The sequence below is a fragment of the Leucoraja erinacea genome, chromosome 3 (genome assembly GCF_028641065.1).
Source record: "Leucoraja erinacea ecotype New England chromosome 3, Leri_hhj_1, whole genome shotgun sequence".
In the NCBI taxonomy this organism is placed as follows: domain Eukaryota; kingdom Metazoa; phylum Chordata; class Chondrichthyes; order Rajiformes; family Rajidae; genus Leucoraja; species Leucoraja erinaceus.
In genome coordinates this window covers 93,786,110-93,805,749 of record NC_073379.1, presented here as the reverse complement: position 1 = coordinate 93,805,749, position 19,640 = coordinate 93,786,110, and the positions used below count along the sequence as shown (strand labels likewise).

At 47.8% G+C, this 19,640-nt stretch overlaps 1 protein-coding gene across 1 annotated transcript in view; it reads left to right on the top strand.

Annotated features, from left to right (window-relative positions):
* The window catches only part of LOC129694337 (collagen alpha-1(I) chain-like), a 29,194-nt gene extending 10,082 nt beyond the window's left edge, over positions 1–19,112 (top strand). Inside the window, exons 2-3 of the mRNA XM_055631044.1 lie at positions 7,889–9,548; positions 18,864–19,112. Coding sequence (XP_055487019.1) covers positions 7,889–9,548; positions 18,864–19,112 — 1,909 coding nt within the window. The remainder of the gene's footprint in view (positions 1–7,888; positions 9,549–18,863) is intronic.
* The last annotated feature ends 528 nt before the right edge of the window (positions 19,113–19,640 follow it).

Sequence of the window (19,640 nt, the reverse complement as noted above, 5' to 3'; positions counted from 1 at the left end):
GTGTCTCAACGAAGCAGACCCGCTAACCGGGACCCCCGTTTCTCAACACGGCAGACTTCTTAATTCTTTAATATACAACGTCACTTATTTCTCAATCCGACAATGCTTCGGATGTCTCAATAAGCCAGACGCACACCTCAACCCCCGTATCTCAACCCGACAAATCATGGATATCTCAACGAGACTGATGAGCCCTTAGTAGAGAGAGAAAAAGAGAAAACAAAGAGAGATAGACAGAGAGAGAAAAAGAGAAAGAGAAATCGCTCAAGTCCTTGTTAAAAATACACACGTCCTTCTTAAAAATACATGCACAATTCTGTCTTAAAAATACATACACAATATCCCTTCTTTAAAAAAACCATATAAAGCCCAACTGGTCTTACCTTTGTCTGTTTCTAAGAACCTCGGCAGGGAACCAATTCAACCTCTGATGAAGGATCACAGACGTTCCCGGAGGTTTCTAGGGAGTCGGTCTTACAAGGGGGCCGATAGAGCTCAGTTATCTCCCTTCCAATCCCGGCAACCTCCTCAACGTCTTGCACAGTCAGCTGTTGATGTGGTCCCAGCGAGGCCTGCATAACTACGCCAATGATAAAGTTACTTATCTTAACTACTAAACCAGGTTCGCTTCTTAATAAACAGACACCACACAACCTGTTTGGTAGACCAGTTCAAAACTTTACTTAACATCGGCCGATGGAAGGGAACGAGAATTCCAGCTAAGTGACCAATGTAGACACTTAACTGTGCTCAGCCACCTTCCCTGAACAACAGAATTACATTGCCTTAAATAGGGTTTTTTTTGTCCCTTTAGCATATTCCACAGACATTAGTCATGGTCAGAGGTACAGGAAAAGGTTTCCACAGAATGCATCACATCAAACCTTTTGTTTACATGGTACAAGATATACTAAAAACATTGGCCATTTGCTTTAGGTCATTTTATCTCCAAATAGACCACCCTAGCTTTTTCGCTGCTTCCTCTCTGTCACTTGGTCCCTCATAAACATAGGCCATTTGTTTACAAAGATGTGACTAGCTATTTCTCTCTTCCTTTATTGCCTCCTCACTTGGGAGACAATGTTATAGGATTTATTACCTCACACACCGCAACCTAAGGCAAGCCTAATTTGACACTAAATATAAGCTGTAAGCTAGCCCAGAAGCCAATTTAATATGTTCTTATATTTTTAACTAAAATTCGGCTTCATCACAAGGATATAAAAAATGCTAAGTGACAGAAATCGGAGCGAGGTAAAGAGAGTCAAAAAACCTGCAGATGTTGTAATCTGAAATTAAAACAGATAATGCTTGAAAAATTCAGCAATTCAGGCAATATATGTGGAAAGAAGAATAGCTAGCATTTCAGGTCTGGAATCATTTGGCAGAACTGAGAAAGAGAAATGAGTGGTGGTAGGTTCAACTGAATCATTTAAAAGTTGGTTTATCAGTATCTGAAAAAATAATTGCAGGGTTACAAGGGGAGAGTAGGGAGATGGTACAACTTACTTTTACACAGAAGTGAAATGGACGCAACAACTGCCCGCCGAAAAGTATATTAAGCCACTGTTTATATTTAACCAAAAACTCAAAAGGCTCATACTCAAATACTGCGGCAAATATCAAAGAGCAAACCTGAACATAGGTACTGTGCAGATAGTGACTGTCTTCCTGACATCGCAAAGCCTTTCCACATTCTATGAGGCACCAGTTAAGAGAATGTGCAATACAATTCACCTAAATAAGAGTAGCTATCTCAACTTTTAATAGCCACATCCACGACAGAATACAAAGTGCTATATAACCATATAACCATATAACAATTACAGCACGGAAACAGGCCATCTCGGCCCTTCTAGTCCATGCCGAACACTTACTCTCACCTAGTCCCATCTACCTGCACTCAGACCATAACCCTCCATTCCTTTCCCGTCCATATAACTATCCAATTAATTTTTTAATGATAAAATCGAACCTGCCTCCATCACTTCCACTGGAAGCTCATTCCACACAGCCACCACTCTCTGAGTAAAGAAGTTCCCCTTCATGTTACCCCTAAACTTCTGTCCCTTAATTCTCAAGTCATGTCCTCTTGTTTGAATGTTCCCTACTCTCAATGGAAAAAGCTTATCCACGTCAACTCTGTCTATCCCTCTCATCATTTTAAAGACCTCTATCAAGTCCCCCCTTAACCTTCTGCGCTCCAAAGAATAAAGACCTAACTTGTTCAACCTTTCTCTGTAACTTAGTTGCTGAAACCCAGGCAACATTCTAGTAAATCTCCTCTGTACTCTCTCTATTTTGTTGACATCCTTCCTATATTAACCCAGTGGGTCAGACAGCATCTCTGGAGAACAGGAATAGGCGCTGAGCCAGGTCGGGATGCTTCATTGGACTGGCTGTTGTAGTGGGGGGGAAGAGAGGTGAGGGTGGGGTGAAAGCATCTTTCTTTGTTCAGCACATCAACAAATTCAGACGAGTTAAAGATCAGCTGTATTGGGTACAATGTGAAGAATGTCTCAGACAGCAGTTTTAATGTCACAGATACTGCTTCAGGTGATCTGTCTGGAATCACAAGGTGAGATAATTGACACTTGTACTCATAGCAAAGGAGATTGGCTTCCCAGATTCAAAATAGGTTTCTTTCATGTTTGCAAATTCCGATTAGTTGAGCAATACAAATTACAGGTATTTTGCATGTTTTGCTCAGGCTCAAGCGTATACTAAAATTACTAAATACTATTTATATCTTTTCTATTTTAAATATTTGTAATTTGTCAGCTTGTCGTTACTTGTCCCCTTTTTCACCACCAATCCCTGCTCCTCAATTCAGTATTAATACGTCCTCATGACAAATGCATAGTTGTTTACAAATCCATTTGATCTTATCCTTTAGGCGTTAGCCTTTAGTCATAAGAAAAACAAGGACTGTACATTAAACTACTTGTGGAATAAAATGATCAGCAGCGATTAACATTTTATAGAGAACTAGACCAATTGGGACCCGTTGGGCCCCGTCCCCCCAGCGCACGGGGTGAGGGGGGGGGGGGGGGGGGGGGCGCGGCGTCACACGGGAGGGCTGGTCCCCTAACGCGGAGTCAGCACTCGCCCCTGGAGCAAATCATCCCCATCACCCCCATCACCCATTCCCCCAACATAACCCGTTTGTCCAACGCAATAGTCAAGTCAAGTCAAGAGTTTATTGTCATGTTGAATTCTATAATGTGTTGTGTCATTTTTCTTTTTTTTTACATTTTTCTATGAATGTACGGAACTTAATTATTTATTTTATGTAAAGCACTTTGGTTTCAACGCGAGTTGATTTAAATGTGCTTTATAAATAAAATGTACTTACTTACTTACTTACTTGCTATGTGTCCCTGATAGGACAATGAAATTCTTGCTTTGCTTCAGCACAACAGAACATAGTAGGCATTGACTACAGAACTGATCAGTGTGTCCATATGCCATTATATAAATATATACACACATGAATAAATAAACTGATGAAGTGCAAATAACAGAAAATGGGCTATTAATGTTCAGAATTTTGTCCGAGCCAAGTTTAATAGCCTGATGGCTGTGGGGTAGTTGCTATTCCTGAACCTGGTCGTTGCAGTCTTCAGGCTCCTGTACCTTCTACCGTTCAGAAAGCCTTTGATAAGGTCCCGCATGGGAGACTGTTGACTAAAATTAGAGCACATGGTATTGGTGGTAGGGTGTTGACATGGATATAAAATTGGTTGGCAGATCGGAAGCAAAGAGTAGGAGTGAACGGGTCATTTTCAGAATGGCAGGCAGTGGCAAGTGGAGTGCCGCAAGGCTCAGTGTTGGGGCCGTAACTGTTTGCCATATATATTAATGATTTGGAAGAGGGAATTAGGAGCAACACTAGCAAGTTTGCGAATTACACAAAGCTAGGTGGCAATGTGAACTGTGAAGAGGATGTTAGGAGGTAGCAGGGTGACCTGGACAGGTTGAGTGAGTGGGCAGATGCGTGGCAGATGCAGTGTACTAAAGATAAATGTGAGGTCATCCAGTTTGGAGGCAAAAAACAAGGGGGCAGATTATTATCTCAATGGGGTTAGGTTAGGTAAGGGGGAGGTGCAGCGAGACCTGGGTGTCCTTGTACACCGGTCACTGAAAGTTGGCTTACAGCGGGCAGTGAAGAAAGCTAATGGAATGTTGGCCTTCATAACAAGTGGATTTCAGTATAGGAGTTAAGAGGTTCTTCTGCAGTTGTATAGGGCTCTGGTGAGACCACATCTGGAGTATTGTGTACAGTTTTGGTCTCCTAATTTGAGGAAGGACATCCTTGTGATTACGGCAGTGCAGCGTAGGTTCACGAGATTGATCCCTGGGATGGCGGAACAGTCATATGAGGAAAGATTGAAAAGACTAGGCTTGAATTCATTGGAGTTAAGAAGGATGAGGGAAGGTCTTATAGAAACATATAAAATTATAAAAAGACTGGACAAGCTAGATGCAGGAAAAATGTTCCCAATGTTGGGCGAGTCCAGAACCAGGGGCCACAGTCTTAGAACAAAGAGGAGGCCATTTAAGACTGAGGAGAGGAACACCTTTTTCACCCAGAGAGTTGTGAATTTATGGAATCCCCTGCCACAGAGGGCAGTGGAGGCCAAGTCACTGGATGGATTTAAGAGATAGAGCTCTAGGGGCTAGTGGAGTCAAGGGATATGGGGGGAAGGCAGGCACGGGTTATTGATAGAGGACGATCAGCCATGATCACAATGAATGGTGGTGCTGGCTCGAAGGGCCGAATGACCTCCTCCTGCACCTATTTTCTGTGTTTCTATGTAGCGGGGAGATGAGTGTGTGGCCAGGATGGTGTGTGTCCTTGATGATACTGCCAGCCTTTTTGAGGCAGCGACTGCAATAGATCCTCTCGATGGAAGGGAGGTCAGAGCCGATGATTGACTAGGCAGTGTTTATTACTTTTTGTAGTCTTTTCCACTCCAGGGCGCTCAAGTTGCTGAACCAAGCCACGATGCAACCGGTCAGCATGCTCTCTACTGTGCACCTGTAGAAGTTAGAGTCCTCCTTGACAAACCGACTCTCTGTAATCTTCTCAGGAAGTAGAGGCGCTGCTGTGCTTTCTTATTAATTGCATCAGTGTTCTCGATATTCCACCACTCACCCATAGTCCCCAACTGAGCAGGCGGGGCTCATTTGCCCTCATCCCCCAACACTCCCTCCCCCTCCTCTTCACCCTCACTCTTCTCTCCCCTCACCTCCTCACCACCTCCACCTCCTCCTTCACCTCTCCCTCCCTCTTTTTTCCCCTCCCCTCAGTCACTCCCTCCTCTCAGTCCCTCCCTCCCATCCTCCATAACCCCTCTCCCCTCCCTATCCCCCTGACCCATTGGGCCCCGTTTCCCCAACGCGATATTCCACCACTCACCCATTCCCCCAACGCAATCCATCCTTCCCACGTGCGGGGGGGGCAAAAATCTCACTCTCTCCTTACTCGAAGCTGCTGATCCCATTGTTTCTCTGTCACCTCTCCTACCCTCTCTGTTTCCCTACCCACAGTCACTCACTCCCTCACCTCTCCCCATTCATACACCCCCACTAAAGACAATGTTTAAATCACATTTCTTCTCCTCCTATCCCCCACTCCGTCAACTCACACAGCTGGTGTATTGGCAGCAAAGATCACATTGTGATGTCATTGTCAGAATGTTCCCGGCAGCGTGTGCCTGAGATCCCGCTGTGATTGGAGTGTGAGATGCCATTGTGACATCATCTCTGTGGATTGTCACCTTGTCGTGGAGGAGAAGCTTGTGTGGTCCTCAGAAGGATGTCCTCACTGACATCTGGTATCTATTGCAGCCACAACTACAGCTCAGAGCATGGTAAGGTCCACACAACAAGACCTATCAAAATCACAGTGCACTGCTTCAAGCTTGAGCAGGATATATATCTAACATTTTGCAGTTTTCTCTCCATTGTTACAAAAGGGAGGTCAATATGCTTCTTATTCAAAGAGAAGTGTCGACAGTTTCATTCTTTCAACTCACAAAATTCTTAAGGGGTTGGACAGGCTAGATGCAGGAAGATTGTTCCCGATATTGGGGAAGTCCAGTACAAGGGGTCACAGTTTAAGGATAAGGGGGAAGTCTTTTAAGACCGAGGTGTGAATTTTTTTTTTCTGGGTGAATCTGTGGAATTTTCTGCCACTGAAAGTAGTTGAGGCCAGTTCATTGGCTATATTTAGGATCAGGGGGTATGGTGAGAAGGCAGGTACAGGATACTGAGTTGGATGATCAGCCATGATTATATTGAATGGCGGTGCAGGCTCGAAGGTCCGAATAGCCTACTCCTGCAACTATTTTCTATGTTTCTATGTTTCTATGTCCTGAGATCCTGAGAGCGATGCCGCCTGGAGCTATGCTGGTAAGGTCGAGGGGGAGATCTCTGACAAAGAGCAATCCAACCAAGACCTCAACGGTGGAACAGGCGGAGGATGATGGCTGACTTTAGTGGAGCGTCACAACAGCTGGGAAGGCGGATGAAGACTGCAGCAGAAAAGGGTCCCCAGTCGTCTTGGATTCCATGCCACTGGATTCTGACCCAGATCTGTCAAGGACCGTGTGGTGGCTGTCTGTGCACCAGTCTCCCCACGTTAAACAAAGTCACGCACAGGCATCCTCCATGAGAGGACAGTCATGCTCGTTTCAAGTGACCGCCAATGATGATGATGTGACATCATCACTGGAAGCTGCTGGAAACCTCTCACTGCAGTGTCAGTTATTATTTTCAAAGTTGGCTTTTTTAAACCTTTAAATATCAATAACATGAAATATAACATCAAATGTGAAGAAACCTGATACGAACGACCATGGGAAAAAGCTGAGTAAGATTCTGCAAAATTTTCACGCTATTGTGTACTGTTTTGGCGTACTTCCTTGAGATCACGCACACGCAGACAGGTAGACATCCAAACAAGATGAGACTTTTAGTATAATACTAGACTAAGTGGGACTCGTTGGGTCCCAGTCACACGGGAAGCCTGGTACCCCAATGCAACCTATTCCCCAACACAATATTCCACCGCACACCCGTTCCCCCAGCGCAGCCCGTTCCCCCAACGCAATATTCCACCACTCTGATCCCGGCAGAGGAGAACGACCAGCGCTGGGCTGGGTTGGGTCTCCAACGCTGGGCTACTGCTTGGGGATGGGCTGCTACTTGGGGCTGGGCTGCTGCTGCTTGGGACGGGGTTGGGCGGGGTTGGGCTGCTTCGGGTCCCTCTGACAGTTCGGGTGGAAACCTCCGCCGGCCATCCTCAGCTCCAGTAAAGACACGATGGTGCAGGAAGTGGCTGACCATCCCGGGTAGTGACAGGAGAAGAGACTAATCTGCGCGGCGCAGACTGGCAGGAGAAGAGATTGATCTGCACGCGCGCGTTTTTTAAGACCTTTAAACCTCGCTAACTTTTACGACATTCAACCGATCGGAACGAAACTTGGTGCACTCACAACACAGGTGAACGGTGGGAGAACTGGCAAAAATCGTAGCGCTATCACGAACCGTTTTTGCGCAAATAGAAAAACCGCCAAACCTGAAGATAACAAGATCAGAGTTTTAGTTATGTACTAGACCAAGTGCAGACCCGTTGCGTCTGTCCCCCCCCACACGCGGTTGCAGGGGAGGGGGGAGGCGGCATGCGGCATCACACACACTAACTACCCCCCCCCGCACACACGCTAACCGCTCCCTCTATTCCCCACTCCCTATCGCCCCCTTTCCCTGTATTCCCCTCCTCCCCCACTCTCCCTCCTCATCTCCCCTATTTCCTTCCCCCTCTCTCTCCCTACCCCTTCCTCTCCCTCAATCCTGCCACTCTCCCTCTTCACCACCCCAGGATCTCCCTGCCCCCCGGGAACCTGCCGCATCCTCGGTGCATCCTCTCTCTACCCCCGGAGCCAGCCGGAGCCAGCCGGAGCCGGCCGGGGCCAGTCGGGGCCAGCCGGAGCCAGTCGGGGCCAGCCGGAGCCAGTCGGGGCCAGCCGGAGCCAGTCGGGGCCAGCCGGAGCCAGCTGGAGCCAGCCGGAGCCAGCCGGAGCCAGCCGGGCCATCCGGGGCCAGCCGGAGCCAGCCGGAGCCAGCCGGAGCCAGTCGGGGCCAGCCGGAGCCAGCCGGAGCCAGCCGGGGCCAGCCGGGGCCAGCCGGAGCCAGCCGGAGCCAGTCGGGGCCAGCCGGAGCCAGCTGGAGCCAGCGGAGCCAGCCCGGAGCCAGCCGGAGCCAGTCGGGGCCAGCTGGAGCCAGCCGGAGCCAGTCGGGGCCAGCCGGAGCCAGCCGGAGCCAGCCGGAGCAAGCCGGAGCTAGCCGGAGCCAGCCCGGAGCCAGTCGGGGCCAGTCGGGGCCAGCTGGAGCCAGCTGGAGCCAGCCGGAGCCAGTCGGAGCCAGCCGGGGCCAGTCGGGGCCAGCCGAGCCAGCTGGAGCCAGCCGGAGCCAGCCGGAGCCAGCCGGAGCCAGCCGGGGCCAGCCGGAGCCGGAGCCAGGGGCCAGCCGGAGCCAGCCGGGGCCAGCCGGAGCCAGCCGGAGCCAGCCGGAGCCAGTTGGAGCCAGCCGGGGCCAGCCGGGGCCAGCCGGAGCTAGCCAGGGCCAGCCGGAGCCAGCCGGAGCCAGCCGGGCCGTGGCCAGCCGGAGCCAGCCGGAGCCAGTCGGGGGCAGCCAGAGCCAGCCGGAGCCAGTCGGAGCCAGTCGGAGCTAGCCGGACCCAGCCAGCCAGGGGCCAGTCGGGGCCAGTCGGGGCCAGCCGGAGCCAGCTGGGGCCAGCCGGGGGCCAGTCGGATCCAGCCGGAGGGCCAGTCGGGGCCAGCCGGGGCCAGCCAGGGCCAGCCGGAGCCAGCGGGGGGCAGCCGGAGCCAGTCGGGGCCAGTCGGGGCCGGAGCCAGCCGGAGCCAGCCGGAGCCAGTCGGGGGGCAGCCAGAGCCAGCCGGAGCCAGTCGGGGGGCAGCCGGAGCCAGTCGGGGCCAGTCGGGGCCAGTCGGACCCATTCGGGGCCAGTCGGGGCCAGCCGGAGCCAGTCGGGGCCAGTCGGGGCCAGTCGGGGCCAGCCGGAGCCAGTCGGGGCCAGTCGGGGCCAGTCGGGGCCAGCCGGAGCCAGGGAGCCAGTCGGGGGCAGCCGGAGCCAGTCGGGGCCAGTCGGGGCCAGTCGGGACCAGTCGGGGGCCAGCCGGAGACAGTCGGGTCAGCCGGAGCCAGCCGGATCCAGTCGGGGGGCAGCCGGAGCCAGTCGGGGCCAGTCGGGGCCAGCCGGACCCATTTGGGGCCAGTCGGGGCCAGCCGGAGCCAGTCGGGGCCAGTCGGGGCCAGTCGGGGCCAGCCGGAGCCAGCCGGGGCCAGTCGGTCGGGCCAGCCGGAGCCAGTCGGGGCCAGTCGGGGCCAGCCGGAGCCAGTCGGGGCCAGTCGGGGCCAGCCGGGGCCAGTCGGGGCCAGTCGGGGCCAGCCGGAGCCCGCCCGTGATCTCCCGGCCGTCACCGAGGACTGGTTCCCGGACGCTTCAGACCCCGAGTAGAGTGAGGAGGGGGGGGGGGGGGGTTGGAATGGGCGGGTGTGGGTACGAGTGAGGCCGAGGGCCGACTGCGAACAGTTAAGGCCGCCGCCGCATTGTTCGAGAAGCTGATACGAAGCGCGAGTGGACTTCTTTTGTGGGAGTCCAGCTGCGGGAGGCGTGGCGCGAGCTTACTTAGTGTTGGGCGCTGTGGCAGCTGGCCGATTGCACAGCGCAAGGTGAAAAAATGGCTGAGTGGGGGGAGGGGGAGGATGGTGGAAAGTGCGCCTGCACGTTGACAGAATCAGCTTTAATCGAGAGTGGGTGGGAGGGGGCAGTGCCACGAGCAAGGGCATTGTGACGTCTGCAGCTGCCGCAGCTGGGCAGTGGTTTGATTTTTTTTAAAACACTCAGATTTGTGAACAATTTTATTGAAAATCTGGGGAGATAAATGACCAAATTTACAGAGGAGAGGAGTATCTAAAATCATAAGATAAATCGCTACTGAAATCTGTAAAAATGTCCCCATTTTGGCGTCTGGTTTTCGAGGAGATACATTTCAAAAGTAAAATGACACACACTCACACAGAGTTTTAATAGTATATAGATAGATAAATAGGTAGACAGACAGACAGACAGACAGACATACAGACAGACATATAGACAGACAGACAGACAGACAGACAGACAGACAGACAGACAGACAGACAGACAGACAGACAGACAGACAATAGGTGCAGGAGTAGGCTATTTGGCCCTTCGAGCCAGCACCACCATTTACTGTGATCAAGGCTGATCATCCCCAATCAGTACCCCATTCCTGCCTTCTCCCCATATCCTCTGACTCCGCTATCTTTCTTAGCTCTATCTAACTCTCTCTTGAAAGCATCAAGGGAATTGGCGTCCACTGCCTTCTGAGGCAGAGAATTCCACAGATTCACAATTCTCTGGGTGAAAACGTTTTTCCTCAGCTCTGTTCGAAATGGCCTACCCCTTATTCTTAAACTGTGGCCCCTGGTTCTGGACACCTCCAACATCGGGAACATGTTTCCTGTCTCTAGCATGTCTAATCCCATAATAATCTTATATGTTTCAATAAGATTCCCTCTCATCCTTCTAAATTCCAGTGTATACAAGCCCAGTCGCTCCATTCTTTCAACATATGACAGTCCCGCCATCCCGGGAATTAACCTTGTGAACCTACGCTGCCCTCCCTCAATAGTAAGAATGTCCTTCCTCAAATCTGGAGAACAAAACTGCACATCATATTCCAGGTGTGGTCTCACTAGGGCCCTGTACAACTGCAGAAGGACTTTCAATTTAGTTTTACTATCAATTTTACTTTCAGTTCAGCTGTTTGAAACTTTTCATGTGTCGTAGGTGAGTTGAAATTCATGGCTGGAATTTGCCGACCAGTCCTCATTTAAAATTATATTTGAATTGAGTTATTTATATTTGTCAATTGTCGGAGCCTTGACAACATGTTTTCCTGTTAAATTAAAGTAAGGATAGATTCAACAAAAAATACAATTTACTTGAATTGCTTCTCAATGTTCGAATTATAAATTGGAGATTATATTGTAAACTTTGAGGAGTGAGGGGAATACAGCAGAATAGAAAACAATGAGGGGAATAGATTAGGGTGAATGCACAGTCTTTTACCCATTGAAAGAGAATCACAATCCAGAGGACAAAGGTTTAAGTTGAAAGTCTAGATTTGATTAGAATCTGAGGGGCAACTTTTTTCACTCTTCGTAGTGGGAATATTGGTCGAGGTGCATGATTTCCATTTGAAATTTAAAATGCAGAGCATGCAAGATCTTCCTTCCAAACCCAATTCTCCTGCCTTCTCATCCCAACCTCTGACACCTGTACAAATCAAGAACCTATCTATCTCTGCCTTAAAAATATCCATTGGCCTCCACAGATTCTGTGGCAAAGAATTCCACAGATTCACCACCCTCTGACCAAAGAAATGTCTCCTCATCTCCTTCCTAAAAGAACATCCTTTAATTATATGGCCTCTAGACTTAGACTCTCCCACTAGTGGAAACATTTTCTCCACATCCACTCTATCCAAGACTTTCACTATTTGGTTAGTTTCAATGAGGTCATAGAAACATAGAAATTAGGTGCAGGAGTAGGCCATTCGGCCCTTCGAGCCTGCACCGCCATTCAATATGATCATGGCTGATCATCCAACTCAGTATCCCGTACCTGCCTTCTCTCCATACCCCCTGATCCCCTTAGCCACAAGGGCCACAAGGGCCAACTCCCTCTTAAATATAGCCAATGAACTGGCCTCAACTACCCTCTGTGGCAGAGAGTTCCAGAGATTCACCACTCTCTGTGTGAAAAAAGTTCTTCTCATCTCGGTTTTAAAGGATTTCCCCCTTATCCTTAAGCTGTGACCCCTTGTCCTGGACTTCCCCAACATCGGGAACAATCTTCCTGCATCTAGCCTGCCCAACCCCTTAAGAATTTTGTAAGTTTCTATAAGATCCCCTCTCAATCTCCTAAATTCTAGAGAGTATAAACCAAGTCTATCCAGTCTTTCTTCATAAGATTGTCCTGACATCCCAGGAATCAGTCTGGTGAACCTTCTCTGCACTCCCTCTATGGCAATAATGTCCTTCCTCAGATTTGTAGACCAAAACTGTAAGCAATACTCCAGGTGTGGTCTCACCAAGACCCTGTACAACTGCAGTAGAACCTCCCTGCTCCTATACTCAAATCCTTTTGCAATGAAAGCTAATATACCATTCGCTTTCTTTACTGCCTGCTGCACCTGCATGCCTACCTTCAATGACTGGTATACCATGACACCCAGGTCTCGCTGCATCTCCCCCTTTTCCAATCGGCCACCATTTAGATAATAGTCTGCTTTCCGTTTTTTTGCCACCAAAATGGATAACCTCACATTTATCCACATTATACTGCATCTGCCAAACATTTGCCCACTCACCCAGCCTATCCAAGTCACCTTGCAGTCTCCTAGCATCCTCCTCACAGCTAACACTGCCCCCCAGCTTAGTGTCATCCGCAAACTTGGAGATATTGCCTTCAATTCCCTCATCCAGATCATTAATATATATTGTAAATAGCTGGGGTCCCAGCACTGAGCCTTGCGGTACCCCACTAATCACTGCCTGCCATTGTGAAAAGGACCTGTTTACTCCTTCTCTTTGCTTCCTGTTTGCCAGCCAGTTCTCTATCCACATCAATACTGAACCCCCAATGTCGTGTGCTTTAAGTTTGTATACTAATCTTTTATGTGGGACCTTGTCGAAAGCCTTCTGGAAGTCCAGATACACCACATCCACTGGTTCTCCCCCTATCCACGCTACTAGTTACATCCTCGAAAAAATCTATAAGATTCGTCAGACATGATTTACCTTTCGTAAATCCATGCTGACTTTGTCCAATGATTTCACCACTTTCCAAATGTGCTGCTATCCCATCTTTAATAACTGACTCTAGCAGTTTCCCCACTACCGATGTTAGACTAACTGGTCTGTAATTCCCCCCCATTCTTCTAAACTCCAACGAATACAGGCACAGTGCTTACAAACGATCATCATAGGTTAACCTACTCATTCGTGGGATCATTCTTGTAAACCTCCTCAGGATCCTTTCCAGAGCCAGCACATCCATATGGGGGGTGGGGGGGCTTTGACTGCCAGCTGCAGGAGCTTTGATCGTCGGCTGCGGGAGCTTCGATGGATGGTTCGACTGCCCCGACTGCGGGAGAAAAATGAGGAACGTGAGGAATGTGGGGAATCCGCTGTGGTGGATGTTTATGTTAACTTTTATTAGTTGTGTGTCTTCTTGCTTTTTTAGTATGGCTGCATGGTAATTCGCATATCACTGTACATGTGACAACAAAAGACCTTTGAAACCTTTGAACACTAAATGCAGAATTGTCTTCTCTGGTAGACTCCACTACAAGCTGCTCTAAGAAACCATCTCAGAGGCACTCTACAAATTCCTTTTCTTGGGGTCCAGTACCAACTTGATTTCCCAGTCTACCTGCATAATGAAATCTCCCATGACCACCGTAGCATTGCCTTTCTTACCTGCTGATTGTTTCTCCTATCATTCAAATCCTGAGATTCGAATGCTGGACAGCCCCATCTTCTGATTAGTAAGTCTGCAGATGATACTAAAGTAGTTGGTATTGTCATTAGTGAGAATGGGTATCAAATATTACAGCAGGCTCTTGATCAGCTGGGCAAGTGGGCTGAGGAATGGCTGCACATAAATGCGAGGTGTTACATTTTGGGAATTTGACCCAGGACAGGATCTTCACAGTGAATGGTATTGACCTTGGTGAGTGTTCCAGAGCAGAGGTTTCTTGGAGTACAGGCACACACTTCCCTGAATGTGGGGTCACAGATAAATAGGGTAGTATAGAAGACTTTTGACGTTGGCCTTCGTCAGTCAGGGTATTGAGTATAGAAGTTATGCTGGATGTTATGTTTGAGATGGACAAGACACTGGTGAGGCCACATTTAATGTACTGTGTTCAGTTTTGGTCATCCTGCGATAGGAAGGATGGCATTAAGCTGGAAACGTGCAGAGAGGATGTTGCCAGGTCTAGATTGGGTGAGAGGTGATCTTATTCAACCTCATTCTTCTAAACTCCAGAGAGCTTCGGCCCAGGGCCTTCAAACACTTCTCATTCGATATCCCAATCAACTCAGGGATCATTCTCATAAACCTGCTGTTGATTCGCTGCAAAGCCAGCAAATCGTTCCCCCAAACCTGCTCACTGTATTCCAAATGTAGCTTCAACAGCACCTTATAAAGCATCAATAGGAGAAGGAGTTTCTTCCCAGAGGCAATTCGGACTGTAAACGCCTATCTCACCAGGGACTAACTCTACAGAACGTTTTTCCTTCCATTATTTATTATGTAAAAGAATATGTGTGTTATGATTGTGTTTATAATTTGTTTGGTTGTTTTGTTGTTTGTCGTTTGCACAAAAGTCCGCGAGCATTGCCACTTTCATTTCACTGCACATCTCGTATGTGTATGTGACAAATAAACTTGACTTGACTTGACTTGAATAGTACATCCCTGCTGTTATATTCGAGTCCTCTTGAAATTGCATTTGCCTCCCTTACCACTGACTCAACCTGCAAATTAACCTTTCGGGATTCCTGCGCCAGCAATCCCTAGTCCCTTTACACCTCTGATTTCCGTATCCTCTCCCCATTTATTAAGTAGTCTGGGCCTTTATTCCTTCTACCAAAGTACATGACTGTGCACTTTGCTACACTGTATTCCTTCTTTGCCCACTCTTCCAACCTGTCCACGTCCCACTGCAACCTCCCTGCTCCCTCAACACAACTTGTCCACCTATCTCCGTATAGTCCGAACCTGGCCACAAAGCCAAAACCTTCCCTGGAACATTAGAGGTTTAATGGGTGACATGATAGAAGTATATCAAATTATGAGAGCCATTGGTAGAGTAGACAGTCAGAACCTATTTCTCAGAGTGGAAATATTAAAAACTAGAGGGCATAGTTTTATGGTGAGAGAGGAAAAGTGAGCTTATTTTATTGAACTGTGGAGAGCTTCCTACACATGATGCTTACATGTGATGATATCACTATATCTTTTGACCACATGATCTATCACATATAAAGGATAAATGTGCCACAACATCCTAAAGTAATGATCAAAGTAGGCTTGGTGACTTGTTTTCCCTTTGAATTTGACTTTTCTAACCTTTGGATTACCTCTACATCAGCTATTTATAAAGTCCTTCCTGAATATGCACCAACCATGTGCAGAACAATGAATGCAATAAAGTTTATAACTCTCCCGGAATAGTAAAAGATATCACCAAATATATTTTAATTAAATATTTTGGAATTATCCATGGTAAAGGATTGAAAAGAGAAAACGTTATCAGGTTTGTTGTTTGCACCATGCAATTCATGTAAATTAGGACAGATCTTGTGAAGGTAGGACTGGGATGCTCGCCAAGATCACAATGGAATATTTAAATCTAGAGATAACAAAAGCATTTCCACTAGGATTTTGTCAGGAAATTAATTGTCCTTTTTAATTGATGGGTTTAAATCTTCCATTATGTCTATATTCATATTGACTGTCTTCCTAAGGCCACCATCCTGTAAACCTTAGCTACTGCTTGCATGCTTGACCCTGTACTGCTGAAATTTACATTCTATCCCAAACTCTGTGGAAGAAAATACCAGCCTGACAGCGAAAATATTTAGGGGATGTACTCAATGTTTGAAGAATTGCAAAGTCTACACTGTTGTGGGCAGCTCCAACCCATGACCACTCAAAGAGGAGTGGAGCATTTGGGATGGTATTGAGAACTTCAAGCCAAGTATTGGAAGCAAACAAGGCTCTGTGTAAATTTGGTGACAGCATGTTAGTCTTCATTAATATATATTGTAAACAAATTAGTTCCATGTTCTGATTTGTGTGGCATCCCAATCTTTGTGAAGTTGAAAATAACCCATTCATGCTAATATATTAGCTCCAACACCAAGAGCTCATATCATGCAAAATAACACTCTGAGTGCCACCTTGTTGAACACCTTTATACAATGCAAATATATTTCACCTACCTGTTCCCCTCTAAGTATTCTGGCTGTTACTTAGAGTCACACAGCATTGAATCTGGGTCTTTGGCCCAACTTGTCCATGTCAATCAGATTTCATATCTATGTTGGTCTCACTTTTGGCCCATATCCCTCTAAACCTTTCCTATCAATGTAAGTGTTCAAGTGTCTTTTAAATGTTGTTTATTGTAGAGGCCTCAACTATCTCCGTGGCAGCTCATTTCATATAACATTCACCCTTGCAATGAAAACTGTGCCCTTCAGGTTCCTGTTAAATCTTTCCCCCTCACCTTAAACCTGTCTTCTGGTTCTTGATTCCCCTACCTAAGTAAAAGACTCCATGCATTCATCCCATTAATTCCCCATTCATTATTTTATCAGATCACCCCTTAGCCTCGTGTGCTCCAAGGAATAAAGTCATAGTTTGCCCAACCACTTCCTATAGCTCAGGCCCATATCCTAGCAACATTCTTTTAAATCTTCTCTGCAATCTTTCTAGCTGAATGACATCCTTCCTATTGCAGGGTGACCAAAACTGAACACAATACTCCAAATATGGCCTCACCAAAATCTTCTACAACTGTAATATAACGTCCCAACTTGTACACTCAATATCCTGACTGATGAAGCACAATGTAACACAAGCTTTCTTTACCACCCTATCTACCTGTAACACCACCTTCAGGAACTTGCATTGCTATATCCATCTGCTCTACCACATTCTCCAGGGCCCAACCGTTCACTGTGGAGGTCCTGCCCTGGTTTGGCCTCCCAAAATGCAACACCTCACACTTATTGGTATTGAACTCCATCAGCCATTCTTCAGCCCATTTCCCCAGCTGATCAAGATCCTCAAATATCTCCAATTCATTGATTAGACGTGATTTCACCTCATTACACTACGTTGATTCTGATGGATAAGATTATAATTTCTAAATGTCTTGCTGTTATCTTAATAATTAATTCCAACATTTTTACCATTTTAGGTGTATAATCCACTAGGGACGCCGTATTGAAGGCAACCTCTGCCTATAGCCTGTTTGTTTTTCAATCTTTAAAACATTTTTTAGTCAGTTTTAAAGTTTGTTTGGGGATTCTTTAGCTTTTTTATGTGGGGGAGGGGGTAGGGTAAATGGGAAACTGTTTCTCAATCACTTCCTGGCGAGGACACGGCTATTCTCCGAGTCGCGTCCTCGCTCCCCTCCTCGCGGCCTACCAACAGGATTGGAGCGTCCTTTCCTGCTGGGGACCCGGACCAGAGCTCCAGCAGCCGCGGCGCAGCACTGGATTCACCGTGGAGTGGGCGGATGCCTACCTGGGATTGCTATTGATGCTCCGGAGTGTTGGTCCGCTGCTCCAACATCGCGGAGCTGTGGTTTGGAGAGCTTCCAGCGCGGCCTACGCTGTCATCAACATCGCGGAGTTCTGTGGCCCTTTGCCGAGGGCCGCCAGCGTTGAATCTCCGCCCAGCGCGGCCTGTGGACTTCGGGAGCCGCGGACTCCGGTAGGAGGTGCCCGACTCGGATGTCCAAGCTGCTGACGATGTCCTCCAGTCCCGACGTCGGACTTCCATCACCCCGGCGAGCGGGCCTGAACATCGGGCCGCCCGTAGCGACGACAGCGGGGATTCGGGAGCCCCCCGACCACGGGAGGACTGCAGAGAAGGATGGCTAAATTTTGGAGCCTTCCCTCACAGTGGGAAACTTCAATTCCGCTGTGTGGGGATGTTTGTGTTAAGACTATTGTGTTATGTGCTCTTTATTATTCGTATGGCTGTATGGCGACCACACATTTCACTGTACCAATTGGTACATATGACAAATAAATGTATCTTGTATCTTGTAAGTTTAATGGGTCTACAATTAACCTTTTCTTAGTTTCCATCATTTTTGAATGAGCCTAATACATTTCCTTTTTTTTTCATCTTTGGATACCTCCCTAGAATATAAATATTTTGGAAAGATTACAACCAATGTATTCAATCCCTGTGGAACCACCACTTTTAGGAGCCTAGGATACACACCATCAGTCCGGTAGACATGTCAGCTTTAAGCCCTATTGATTGGCCTAGTGCTAGCTCTTTATTGAATGATTTAAAAATATATATATATTTATAGGACATTCATAGTGTTTTCTAGCATAAAGACTGATGTAGAACCTTTTAACTTATTTGCCATACCCATGACCTCCATAATTATTCCCTTGGCCGCCCTCTCTGAGGATCCTGTTCACTTTAACTTCTCTCTTACTTTTTAGAGAAGCTATTTATATTTCCTTTAGATTTATCACTTGTTTGCCATCAGAGTTTATTTATTTCCATATTGATTTTTAAAATCCTCTTTTCCTAGATTCCTAGAGACCAGGTGCATAAGACCCTCTCTTGTTAAGTAATACTATTACTTTCACCCATGCTGGATGTTGAAAAGATTTTATACTGCTTTAAAGGAGTAGGAGATGGGTCGGCAACCTTGTTCTGCATAGGGGCCGGGACGCATGTCTGTGAGTGGATTGTGGGCCACATCTCTCACGTGGACAGATGGATCCTGCCCCCATCCCGCCCTGGATGACAGGCATCAAATCACGTGTTCACGGGTAAACAAAAATGCTGGAGAAACTCAGCGGGTGAGGCAGTCTCATGCAATCCTTGCATGTCTCACTCGCTGAGTTTCTCCTGCATTTTTTGTCTACCTTCGATTTTTCCAGCATCCGCAGTTCTTTCTTATACGTGTTCCCAGAAGGTGCGTGGTCGTGCCGGCGGCTTTGCGCAGGAAGCGGTACAACCAGAGCTCAGCCTCTCCTCGGGGAGCCCGGCCACTGATCGGGGCGCTGCTACATGGGGCGCCTGGCTGCTACCTGGAGCGCCTGGCTGCTGCTGCTCGGGGAGCCGCTACTCGGGGCACTTGGCGGGACGGATGATTACGGGGGAAAAAATCCACCTGCGGGCGGATGATTTCAGGCTACGGGCCGCATTCAGCCTGGGGTCGTAGGTTGCCGACCCCTTGAGAAGGAGGCCTGATCTGAGGAAGGACATTCTTGCCATAGAGGGAGTACAGAGAAGGTTCACCAGACTGATTCCTGGGATGTCAGGACTTTCATATGAAGAAAGACTGGATAGACTCGGCTTGTACTCGCTAGAAATTAAAAGGTTCAGGTGGGATTTTATAGAAACTTACAAAATTCTTAAGTGGTTGGACAGGCTAGATGCAGGAAGATTGTTGGGGAAGTCCAGAACAAGGGGGTCACAGTTTAAGGATAAGGGGGAAATCTTTTAGGACCGAGATGAGAAAAACATTTTCACACAGTGAGTGGTGAATCTGTGGAATTCTCTGCCACAGAAGGTAGTTGAAGCCAGTTCATTGGCTATATTTAAGAAGGAGTTAGATGTGGCCCTTGTGGCTAAAGGGATCAGGGGATATGGAGAGAAGGCAGGTACAGGATACTGAGTTGGATGATCAGCCATGATCATATTGAATGGCGGTGCAGGCTCGAAGGGCCGAATGGCCTACTCCTGCACC